The sequence below is a fragment of the Lucilia cuprina genome, chromosome 5 (genome assembly GCF_022045245.1).
Source record: "Lucilia cuprina isolate Lc7/37 chromosome 5, ASM2204524v1, whole genome shotgun sequence".
Lineage (NCBI taxonomy): Eukaryota > Metazoa > Arthropoda > Insecta > Diptera > Calliphoridae > Lucilia > Lucilia cuprina.
The window spans coordinates 3,480,871-3,492,947 of record NC_060953.1 but is presented as its reverse complement, the minus strand read 5'-3'; the positions used below and the strand labels follow the sequence as shown (position 1 = coordinate 3,492,947).

Genomic DNA, 12,077 nt, shown 5'->3' with positions numbered 1-12,077 from the left:
GTTTTTTTATCTATACAAAATGTTGCTGCTTTTTTGTTTGGTTTTAGTTATTTTAATTTTAAGCCTTTTTTTAGTTTGTATTTTTATTTAAATGCTTGTTAGTTTTTATAAATATATTGCGTTATTTTGTTTATATTTAAAGTTAATTATTTTTTATTTTGGGGGAAGGGGGTAGGTTTATTTTATTTTAATTAACAGCTTATTTGTTTGGATTTTGAGTTTTATTATTTAAAATGATTTTATTTTAATTGTTTTCCTTTTTTTACATTTACTGATTGTTTGATGTTATTTTAATGTTTTTTTTTTTGTATGATTTTATGCAAATTTTATATAATTTGTTTTTTATTTATAAATATTTTACAATTTTTGTTAAATATTTGAAAAAAGGGTTTTAATTTTTTTAAGGTTATAAATATATTTGTTTAAGCAGTTGTTTATGAAAAGCATTTTTTAAAACGTTTTTTTTTTAGTTTTTTGTAAATATACCCGCCTTTAAAAACAAGTTTATAGTTCTTTTTTTTAAATTTCTTAAAAAGCTTTTTTCTAAAATTGTTTTTAAAAATACTTTAGAAACAAGTTTAGTTTTTTTAGAAAATTTGTTAAAACGTTTTTCCTTAAAAAGAATTTTAAAGATTTTTTTAGAAAGCTTCTTAAAGCTTTTTTAAAATAAAGTTTCTTTAAGTTTTTTTAGGAGATTTGTGTGAAAAGTTTTTTCTAAAAAAATATTTGTATAGATTTTTGTTAAAAGCTTTTTCCTAAAAAATATTTTAAATGTTTTTTAGGAGCCTTGTTTAAAAGCTTTTTCCTAAAAAAGTCTTTTTAAAGCTGTTTAAGAAATTATATTAAAAGCTTCTTCCTAAAAAGTCTTTTTAAAATTGTTTTAGGAACTTTGTTAAAAACTTTTTCCTAATAAGTATTTTTAAAGTTTTTTTTAAAGCTTTTTCCTAAAAAAGTCTTTTTAAAGATTTTTCTGAAGAGAGCTTCTTAAGGTTACTTAAAAACATTTTGTTTAAAAGCTTTTTTTAGGAAATTTTTTTAAAAGCTTTTTTCTCAAAAAGTCTTTTTAAAGATTTTCCTTAACATAGCTTCTTAAGGTTTTTTAAAGACATTTTATTTAAAAGCCTTTCCCTAAAAAGTTTTCTTAAGGCTTTTTGAAGAGATTCGTGTTAAAGCCTTCTCTATAAAAGCCTTAAGAAAAATCTTTAAGAAAGTTTCTTAAAGAAAATTTTTTTTTAACTTTTAAAAGCATTTTAGTTAAAAAAATCTTGAAGCTTTTTTAAATCTATTTTGTAAAAAAAAACTCTTGAAGTTTCTTTTAAAAAGAGGTTCTTAGAGGTTTTAAATAAACTTTTTCTTAAAAAGTTTCTTAGAACTTTTTAAGCTTTTTCTTAAAAAGTTTCTAAGAACTTTTTAAACTTTTTCTTAAAAAGTTTCTTAGAACTTTTTAAACTTTTTCTTGAAAAGTTTTTTAAAACTTTCTTAGAACTTATTAAACCTTTTCTTAAAAAGTTTCTTAGAACTTAAAAAAGGTTCTTAAAAAGATTCTTAATGTTTATTCTAACAAAATTTATTAAAGCTTTTTCTTAAGAAACTCATTAAAGCTTTCCTTAATAAAGCTTTTTCAAGTGGTTTCTTCAAAAAATTTTATCAGTTTATTTCTTATAACAATTTTTTACTTTAAAAAAAAGCATTTTTAAACTTTCTGAAAAAACTTCTTAAAGTTTTTTCTTAAGAAGTTTTTCTTGAAAAAGCTTCTTCGAGTAGTCTACATTTTTTAACCGTTTTTTTTCTTAGCTTTTCTAAAGTCCTTTCTTAACAAATTTTTTAAAACTTGTTTTTAACGAATTTTCTTAGAAATGTGGAAAGTGTATAAGAAGAAAACTTTTCTTCTTATAAAAGCTTTTTTTTCAATTTTTTTTTAATTCTTCTTTCTGTTTCCTTTTTGACGGGTATTCAAAAATGTATTTCTTTAAAATTGTATTAAATTTATTTTGTTGTGTTTTGTTTTTCTAAACAATTTAATTTTTTTTTTCAATTATTTAGGAAGTTTTAAACATTTTCTTATATAAAATTTAAAAGTCACAACAAATTTTTAAGTTTTTTTTATTTTGTAAAAATCTTTTAATAATAGCCACCAAATTAAAAGCAAGATTTTGAAATTTAAATTTTTTATAATAATAATTTTTTTAATTTTTTTAGCAATATATATAATTTCGTTTTTTTATTATTTTTTAGAATTTTTTTATAAATTTAGCTATTTAATTTATATATTTTTTATATTTTTTTGCCATTATTTTTTTGTTTTATTCTCAAAAAAGAAAGGTACTAGTTGTTTTTTTATAAATTTATATTATATATTACATTTATATAAGTTTTTTTTACATATTATTCAACAAATTTTATTTTATATATTTTTTGGGGTTATTTTTTATTTTTATAATTTTTTTGTTAATAAGAGTATATTTTTTTATAATTATATTTAAAAAGTTTAACAAAGTTTTTGTTTTTTTAATATTATATTTTGCTTTTAGTTTACTGTTCCAAATGATTTTTAAACCAAAAATTAAGGTTTTTTTTTAATAATGAATTTTTTATTTTGTTAATAATTTTGTTAAAACATTTATTTCAATTTCTTGTTAAGATTTTATTTTTTCTATCACACTCATAACAACTCAACGACAGCTGGTTAAAAGAGAGAACTATTGAAGTAGTCTTTGGACAAGAGTATAGACCAGACTATAAACTAGACTATGGAAGAGTCTATGAACTAGTCTGTGGAACAGTTTACGAACTAGTATATCGACTAGTTTACGAACTAGTATAACGACTAGTCTATTAACTAGTCTATCGACTAGTCTATTAACTAGTTTATCGACTAGTCTATTAACTAGTCTATCGACTAGTCTATTGACCAGTCTTTCGACTAGTCTATTAAATAGTCTATCGACTAGTCTATCGACTAGTTTATCGACTAATCTATGAACTCGTCAATGGACTAGTTTATAAACTAGTCTATGGATCTGTCATACTACTAGTCAGTCAACTAGTCTATCGACTGATCTTTATACTAGTCTATCGACTAATCTATATATTAGTCTCTCGAATAGGCTATAAACTAGTCTGTAGTGAAATAGTCAAAAGATTAGTTAATAAACTGGTCGATAGACTAGTCTTTGTCCTACGCTATAGGCTAGTCTATGGTATAGTCTATGTACTGGTCTATGTAAGTCTATCGATTAGTATATGAACTAATTTCTTAACTAGTCAACACACTATTCTATGAATCAGTTTAAACTATAGACTAAATCACAAATTAGTCGATAGAATAGTTCATATACTAGTTCAAAGACTAAATCAAAGACTAGTTTATAAACTAGTCGATAGACAAATCAATTGATTAGTTCAGAAACTAGTCGATAGACTAGGCCATAGATAGCTCATAGACCTGTCCATAGACTAATCGATAGACTACATTAGAGAATCACCGATAAACCAGTTAGTTCACTAGAAGATAAACTAGTAAATAGAACCGTAAATAGACTAGTATATAGTCTATTCGATAGACTAGTATATTGACTATTCGATAGACTATATCATGGACTAGTTTATAAACTAGTCGATTAACTATTTCATAGACTAGTCCATAAATTGGTGCATATACTAGTCGATAGACTAGTTCATAGACTAGTTTAGTCTATGAACTAGACAAGTTCATAAACTTGTTCGTAGGTTAGACCTGATCAATAGACTAGTTCATATACTAGTCGATAGGCGAGTCCATTGACAACTCCATATACTAAAGAAATCAGTGGACTAGTCTCTAAACTAGTATATGAACAAGTCTATCGACTTGTCTACCGACTAGTTTTTCGACTTGTTTATAAAATAGTCTCTGAACTAGTCTATCGACTGGTCTATGGATTAGTATTTGGACTATTCTTTGAACTAGACTACCGATTAGTTTGTGATCTAGTCTATACTCTAAACTGATTCATAAACTAGTCAATATACTTCCATAGACTAGTTTATAGAGTTGTTTATAGACTATATCGTAGACTAGTTCATAGTCTAGTTCATGGACTAGTCTATAGACTAGTAAATAGACTAGTCGATAACGTAGTCAAAAGACTTATTAATAGTCAAGTCGATAGAATTGTTAGTAAACTAGTCCTTAGAAAACTTTATCGACTAGCCTATAGACTAGTCGCTACACAAGTACATAGAACAGACGCTAGACTAGTCCATAGATAAGAGACAAGCCGATAGACTAACGACTAAGCTATTGACTACTTTGTACTAGTCTAGTGACTACTATATACGCTAGTCGTCTGTCTTTTAGCAAGTTTTGTAACTATTTAGTAGCTTTTCAAAAATTATTTTTAAAAAAACTGATAACCAGCTGTTAAATCAACAAATTTTTTGAATTCTAATTGTTTTTTTTGTTAAATTTCGTTTTAATTTTCTATAAATTAAATTAAGATGAACCCTTTTTACAAAAGCAAATTGATAAAACTCTCTTTTGTTAGTATAACTACAACCAGGTTTTGTCTTTTTTTGTATTAAACTAATTTATGATTTTTTTTAAATTTATAAAAAATTCTGTTGTTTTTTTTTTTAGTTTTTGGAAAAGCAGCTAGAAAAAAATTTTACTTTGATTTTGTTGTTGTTTTTTTTAAGTTTATATTACAGTTATATTATATTAAAAGCTATTTGTTAAAGGAAAAAAATATAAAAATTAAAAAAAAAAATTGTTGAGCTTTTAAGTTTACAAGTAACTATACAGTGGTTTTAATTGATTAAAAGTAAGAGAGAGAGCGAGAGTAACAGATAGGGAGTTTAAGCTTAGAAGCTTTTTTTCAAGTGAAAAGAAAAAGAGTTCATTTTACAAGTTTTCTATATATTTTTTTCTTGTTTTCTTTAAATAGTAAAAGCGTTTTTTCTTTAATTTGTTAGTTAATAGTTAGTTTTGTTTTGGAAAAATCGCGCCCTGTCGGATTTAACTTTAACGTTTCTTTTTTTTAATTTTTGGTTTAAACTTTTTTTTGTCATGCCAATCAACCTTTTGTTTTTTAAGCTTTTTTTCATATATTTTTTTTTTACCTTTTTTTCGAAGTGAATTTTAGTTCTTTAGCTATTTTCCAGCCTATTTTTTTCTGTTTGTTTTTAAATGTAGTTTTTTTTACTGTATTTTTAAGTTTTTGTTTATAACTCGTTTACCAAGTGAAATATTTTTTTAATTTATTTTGTTTTTTAATTTTTGTTGTTGAAAAATTAAATAATTAATATTTTCATATATTTGTTGTTGGTGTAATTAAATTGTTTGTTGTTCTTTTTTTCTAGTGTGTTGAAAAAAGTGGTGCGCGGTGCATAATTGTACTAATACATATTTTTTTATATTAATTATTAATTTTGTTTAATTTATTTTATTTTAATTATTATTTTTGTTAAGGTGTTTTGTTTTTGTTGTGGTTGCTGTTGTTGTAGTTTTTTAGTAAATAAGCTAAACATTTATGTAATAATAATGTTATTCTCTATATATATTTTTTTTTGTTTTATACTTTTTTTAATTATTTTTTTTCATATATAGTTTTTCTTTTTTTATTAATTATATGTATATAATGTGGGTTTCTGTGTGTTTGTCTGTTTGTTTTTGTTTATGTATATAATTTTCTTTATTTTGTTACTACTTTTTTGTTAAATTTATTGGGTTTCTAATGCTTTTTTTTAATTTTCCTTTAAAAGTTTGTTACTAAATAGTTTTTCTACTAAATGTGTGTTATATCTTTCAATAATTTATTTTTTAAATTTACGACTGTGGTATTTTTGTTGTTGTTGTATTTAGGTGGGTTTTTTTAATTTAGTTTTTTTTTTAGTTTGTTTATTAGTGTCTTTTAACTGAAATTAAAACTGAAAATTTAACATATTTTTAAAACTACTTTAAAAAAGGCTTTTAGTTAAAGTTTTGGGAAAGGAAATGTTAAAAATCTTTTTATTTTTTCCTTTTTTCTATGTTTCTATTTTATTCTAGGAGTTTGGGGTTTTCTAAATCAAGTGTTTTTTTTTTTGAATTTAAAGTTTATTAAATATTGGCAGTGTTTTTTTTTTAATATTTTTTGATATTTTATAGATATAAAGTTGTTGTAAACAATTGCTTAGAAAAAAAGCTTTATTCAAATTTTCCCCTTTTAAACTATTCAGTTTTAGTTAGGGAAATTAGGTTTAAAGCTTAACTAAAAATTAAAAGCTTTTTAACATATATATTTAAAAAAAGACAGAAAATCGATTTCAGCTATTATTTACTTAGGTTTTATCTAAAAAGCTTTAAAGCTTAATGAAAATTAAAAGCTTTAGTTAGTTAAAAAATCAAATAATCTTTATATTTCACTTTTTCGTTTAATTTGGGAAAAAAGCTTTAAAGCTTAACTAAAAATTAAAAGCTTTCTAACATATACTTTTATAAATAAGAAAGAATTGTCTTCAGCTATTATTTACTAAAGCTTAACGCAAAAAACTTAGTTAAACTAAATCTTTTAGTTAAAAAACAATCAAGTTTTATATTTTACTAAAAACTTTAAGTTTTAAAAGTTTAAAACTTGTTAAACATAACAAGCTTAAAAAAGCTTAACTAAAATTAAAGGCTTTCTAAAAATATGTTGTTAAACTAAGGTGAAATTAAAGTAAATTAATATTTTAACTCATTACTAGTTATTTTTCTCAATATTTCATCTAAAAAGCTTTTATTTAAACTTGAAATAAAGCTTTAGTTAAGCGTTAATTGTAATAATCTCATAACAAGTTATTTTTCTCAATATTTTACCTTAAAAGCTTTAAAATTTGAAAGCAACTGAACACTTTACTTATCTTTGGAGAGAAAGCATTAAAGTTTCAAAGTTTAGTAGTTGTTAGGGAAACAACTTAATTGCTTTTTTGTTGCTTAAAACCTGATCATAACATTCCTAATATTTAACACGGACAAAACATTAATTGAAAGCTATATAAGCTCTAAAGCTTAAGTATTCTTGCTTAAAATAATTGAATTATATAACTTCATACAATTTTCCAAAAAAAGCTTTAAAGCTTAAATAAACCTTTACAAAACTAACCACTGAGAGCTTTCAAGGATAAAAACTTATTAATTTTTTACTTTAAATATCTCTATTAATCAAATATGTCCAACAAATACATCTATATAAAACTTAGAGCTTTTCATGGTTATATTAAAGCTATAACAAAGAACATTTTAAAGGAAAATATTAGCACAACACAATAAAAGGAAATAGTATAAGTTACAGCAAAAACTTTAAAGGATTATTTCTATTGGGAGCTTTACCTTTTTTGAAAAATTTTACCTTTTTGAAATTTGAGAAATTTGATTCAAAGGGACAAAAGCTTTTCGATGTAGTTCTACAGCCTTCAGAAAGTCTCATGTTAATATTAAAGACGAAAGGCCTTTGAGTGTTTGTATGAGAACACTCAAAAGTTTTGAACTTTAAGAAAACTTTTCAAATTTAGCTTTTTCGAAATTTTTAGGGTTTTTGTGAAAATTTTCTAAGCAACTAAAATTAATTAAAATCTAATTTACTAATTTCATAAAAACAAAGCATAATAAATACTAAATGGTCTAGGGAATGGACTAGACTATAGACTATAATCTAGACAATGATTTAGACTACAGACTACGCTATAGTCCAGGCTATAGACTAAAGTTTTACATAGACTTTATACAAGACAATAGTCCAGTCTTGTAGTTTAACAATAGTCCACACTTAAGACTATATTCTAGACTTAAGACATAGTCGTGGCTATATCAGGGTTTGGACTATGGATTATAGTCTAAATTTTAGAATACAATTTAATCCAGATATTTGAGTAGATTGCAGTCCACACTTTAGTCTAGAGTTTAGGCATTAGTACCGACTCCATTAGAATTTTTAAACTAGACATTCGTCCAGTATTTATACAGAGTTTTAGACTAGACTATAGCTTAGATTACACTGTAGACCAGGCAATGGAATATATACTATACTATAGACTATAATATAGGCCAGATTATGGACTACACTATAGTCTAGACTATGGACTAAACTATTGCCCGAACTATAATTTAGACAAACTATAGAATAGACCAATAGCCTGAGTTTTAGAATAAAATTCAATCCAGACATTGGACTTTACTACAGTATATAGTGTAGAGTTTAGGCATTAGTCCCGACTGAAATCCAAATTTTAAACTAGACTTTTGTCCAGTCTTTATAAAGGACTATAGCATATACATTAGGCTAGAGTCCTTACTATGAAGAATCATTCAAGCTAGAAGCAATACTATAGTCCAGAATATGGAGCAAACTATAGTCCAGTCCAAGTTGTTTTTATACTTTCTAGACCATTTAAGAAATATATATTTATATACCTATTTCTATATAGGAGACGATAAAAGCGACGATAAAACACTTTAAGCCAGTTTTTGGAAATACGGGACGGGGTCGGGTTCGGTTACATTAGCGGGTTTTCTGATTCTATTAATAAGCATAGCACAATTGACCGTTTTTTATACAATAAGCGTAGAAGCGTGTGAGATACATATTTTTGGGCGATTTCATTTTTGTTCCTTTTAGGCTGCAACGCTTATTATTTTAGCACACATTAATTTTTTTAAGATTTTTTTTGTTATAATTTTAAAATGGAAAAAAAAACATACAATACATACATACAATTTATCTTGATGTTGTTGTTGTTGTTGCAGTTGTACAATTTACAAATTTTCTTTTGGTTTCTAGATGTTGTTTGTTTGTTTGTAAGTTGTTATTGTTGTTTCAATTATTGGTAAACGGAATCATAATTCTTTTTGTTGTTGGTGTAGAGATGATGTGTGGGCGTGTTGTATTCACTGGATGAGAGGGGTGAAGTTAAAGTTTCTAAAGTTGATTCCTGGTGTTGGTGTTGATGTGGATGCGAATGCTGATGTTGTTGGTGGTGGTGTTGTTGTTGTTGATGGTGTGTTGAGTTTTGTTGTAGTTGTTGGTGGTGTTGTTTTTGTTGTTGTAGTTGTTGTTGAGTGTTCGCTGGTGTAAATATACCTGAGGATTTTGTTGTTTGTTTGTTGGTATTTGTTGCTGTTGTTGTCGTATGCGTTGTTAGTGTGTTTGTAGTAGTGTTTATCTTTGCATTAATAATGTTGTTGTGACTGCTGTAGTTAATGTTGTTTTGATGGCTGTGATGTTGGTGTTGTTGTTGTTGTAATGAGTGTGGATGTTGTAGTTGTTGTGTTAGTGTTGGCAGTGGCGGTGGATTTTTAGCTTTTGTTAGTGGTATTGGTGTTGGCATTGGTTTTGGCGTTGTCGTTAAATCGATACCCCATTCATAAAGGAACTCCAGTTTCTGTTGTTCCAATGGGTCATCTGTAGCCGGCAGGGCAAGCAAATGTTAGGCTTCTAAGAATATTAAAGCAGTTGGTTTAGGTTCCAAATTCGATTTTTTCGCTTCAACAACTAAAAAGGTTATATCAGCCTTTTCTCGATTTGCAAAACATTCAGCTATAAGACGGGCAACCTCCTGCAAAAAAATTTATTTAAAAAATAATAATATTTAAAACCCACAAAATTAATAATAAAAAACTCTTCATACCTGATGATGTAGACCCTCAACTTTATTGCCGTCTACTTCTAATATCAGTTGACCCACCTCTAAGCCTCCCGCTTCAAATGCTGCACCATTTTCCTGTTTAGAAAAAATATATGTATCTCATTTTTAATTTGTTCCCAAAAAAGTTTTGCACAAAAATCCCGTTCTACTTACATGTATATTTATTATTCTAGGAAGCGGATGTTTTGTATTAGCACCACCTTCGATAGCAATACCTAATATTGGTTTTGTTTTCTTAACTGTTACATGTAAGTTGCCTCTATGATCAGGTACGACGTTTGGATTGTGTTCATGAGTTGTTTGTTCAGTCGTTGAACCATTTTGTTGTTGCTGTTCAGCCGATAATCTTTGCATAGACTGAAATTTTGTTTTTGTTATATTTATGATATGAATTTTTGTTTAATTTTTTTTCGGGAATTTTTGTGTTTTTTTATAAAAATTATACAGATTTTGTCTTTTGAAATTTGATTTGGAATTTAAAATTGCAAATTTTATTTTGATTTTTTTTTGAATTTTTGTTTCAAAATTTGTACCAAAAGTTTTTACTAATAACTGTAGCTTCAAAATACAATGAAAAATTAAGTACTAACCATTTTGCAGAAAAATTATTAGTACTAAAAAGTTTATTTATTAGTACTAAATAATTTAAACGCAACATATTTTTTTTACAAAAATAATTTGTAAATTTTAATAAAATTGTACTAAAAAATTTAGTTCCTCACTGCAGCACAAAGTTTACGGATGAATTTAGTACTAAATAAATGTGTGCCAAATAACGATAGTAATAAAATGTTTTATGCTAAAAATCAGTACTAAACCTCTTTTTTTACCACAAAAATTTTAGTACAAATGTATTTTTAAAAATTTTAGTACTAAAATACAGTTATATTTGAGTATTATATTTCGTACTAAAATATTTCGATATTAAAAAACTTAGGGTTTATAAATTAGTAAAAAGTTTAGTTCTAAAATATTGTATTAAATTTATTGAATAATCTTACAAAAAATTAGTACCCAAAAGAAAAGTACTAAAAAGTTTTACTCTAGATTAGAGCCAAAAAATTAGTACTAAGAAAAAATTTAGTTCCCAATTACAGCCCTGAGTAAACGAAAGTATTTAGAACTAAAAAATTAATACCAAATAACGATTGTACTAAAAAATTGTATGCTTAAACTATAGTACTAAACATTTTAGTTTCAAATACTGTACTAAAATAATTGAAAATTTAATGTACCAGAAACTTAGTAGCAAAAACGATTGTACTACAAATGGTATTCTTATAAATTAGTACTAAATTTTTGTAAAAAACAATTAAGTTTCAAAATACTGCACTAAATTTATTGAAAAATTTTAGTACTAAAAACTTAGTACCAAATAACGATTGTACTTAAATTGCTTATAAATTAGTACTAAATTTTAGTACAAAACATTTAGTTTCATAATACTGCACTAATTTTATTGAAATTTCAGTTTAAAAAAAATGTACTAAATTTATTTAAAAACTATAATAATAATAAAAACTTAGTACCAAATAACGATTGTACTAAAGAAAGTTTTACTATATAAGTGCTTATAAATTAGTACTAAATTTTAGTGCAAAACATTTTGCTTACTGTACTAAATTTATTGAAAATTTATAATACTAAAAACTAAGTACTAAAAATGATTGTTTTAAAAATTGTTATACTTATATAAGTACTTATAAATTAGTACTAAAACTGTACTGAACTTAAGAAAAAAAATAGTACTAAAATATTAGCTTTCAATAAAGATTGTTTTCAAATTGTTTATTCTAAAGAATTTGTACAAAAAATTTTTAGTACAATAAAACTTATGTTGTAAAAAAATTATAAAAAATTAAGTACTAAAAAAGTTTAGTTCTAGAAAGTTTTAATACTAAAAACATTCTAAAACTTAAATTTTATTATGTACTAAAATATTAAGTGGTCAAAAATGTTGTGTTGAAATATTTAGTACCAAAATACATTTTAGTACATTTTGGTAATGAATTTTTGTTTTTTTTTTTAATTTTAATTTTTAATTTGTACTAAAAACTGTTAAGATAATAAAACTTCTAAATATTTTCGTACTTTTTCATTAAAAAAATATTTGAAAATAAAATTAAGCATGCTTGAGCATGTCTTTAAAATCCAAATCAATTTTCATAAATTTTAAACAAAATCTGTATAATTTTGTTCTTTTTAAATGTACATAATGTTTTTGTTAAAAATTTTTTTATTATTATTTAAAAAGGTGTATTATATATTTGATTTGTTTGAAAAAAAAGGAGTACCAGTAAATTTTTCAAAAACAATTATAAAAAAGTATATTTTTGAGGTGTTTGTGTTGAATTTTTTAAATAATTTTCAAATATTAATTAATTAATAAAGAAAACAGGGGGGAAGTACTGTAAAGTAATGTAAATAAGTTAAAT

The 12,077-nt window shown here is 24.5% G+C and overlaps 2 protein-coding genes across 5 annotated transcripts in view; both read right to left on the bottom strand.

Moving 5' to 3' along the window:
• Positions 1 to 5,625: 5,625 nt before the first annotated feature.
• LOC124419937 (G-box-binding factor-like) lies at positions 5,626 to 9,324 on the bottom strand. Its single transcript, XM_046951051.1, has 2 exons — positions 8,712 to 9,324; positions 5,626 to 5,907 (listed from the first exon to the last, which is right to left on the bottom strand). Exon 1 carries the CDS (start codon positions 9,322 to 9,324, stop codon positions 8,818 to 8,820), a length of 507 nt encoding a protein of 168 aa, XP_046807007.1. The 3' UTR covers positions 5,626 to 5,907; positions 8,712 to 8,817.
• An 86-nt stretch (positions 9,325 to 9,410) lies between these two features.
• The window catches only part of LOC111685211 (whirlin), a 98,334-nt gene continuing 95,667 nt past the window's right edge, over positions 9,411 to 12,077 (bottom strand). For all 4 annotated transcript variants that reach the window (XM_046951045.1, XM_046951047.1, XM_046951046.1 and 1 more), the window contains 3 exons: positions 9,796 to 9,999; positions 9,625 to 9,717; positions 9,411 to 9,552 (listed from right to left, as the gene is read on the bottom strand). In XM_046951045.1, coding sequence (XP_046807001.1) covers positions 9,424 to 9,552; positions 9,625 to 9,717; positions 9,796 to 9,999 — 426 coding nt within the window. In that variant the 3' untranslated portion in view covers positions 9,411 to 9,423. The remainder of the gene's footprint in view (positions 9,553 to 9,624; positions 9,718 to 9,795; positions 10,000 to 12,077) is intronic.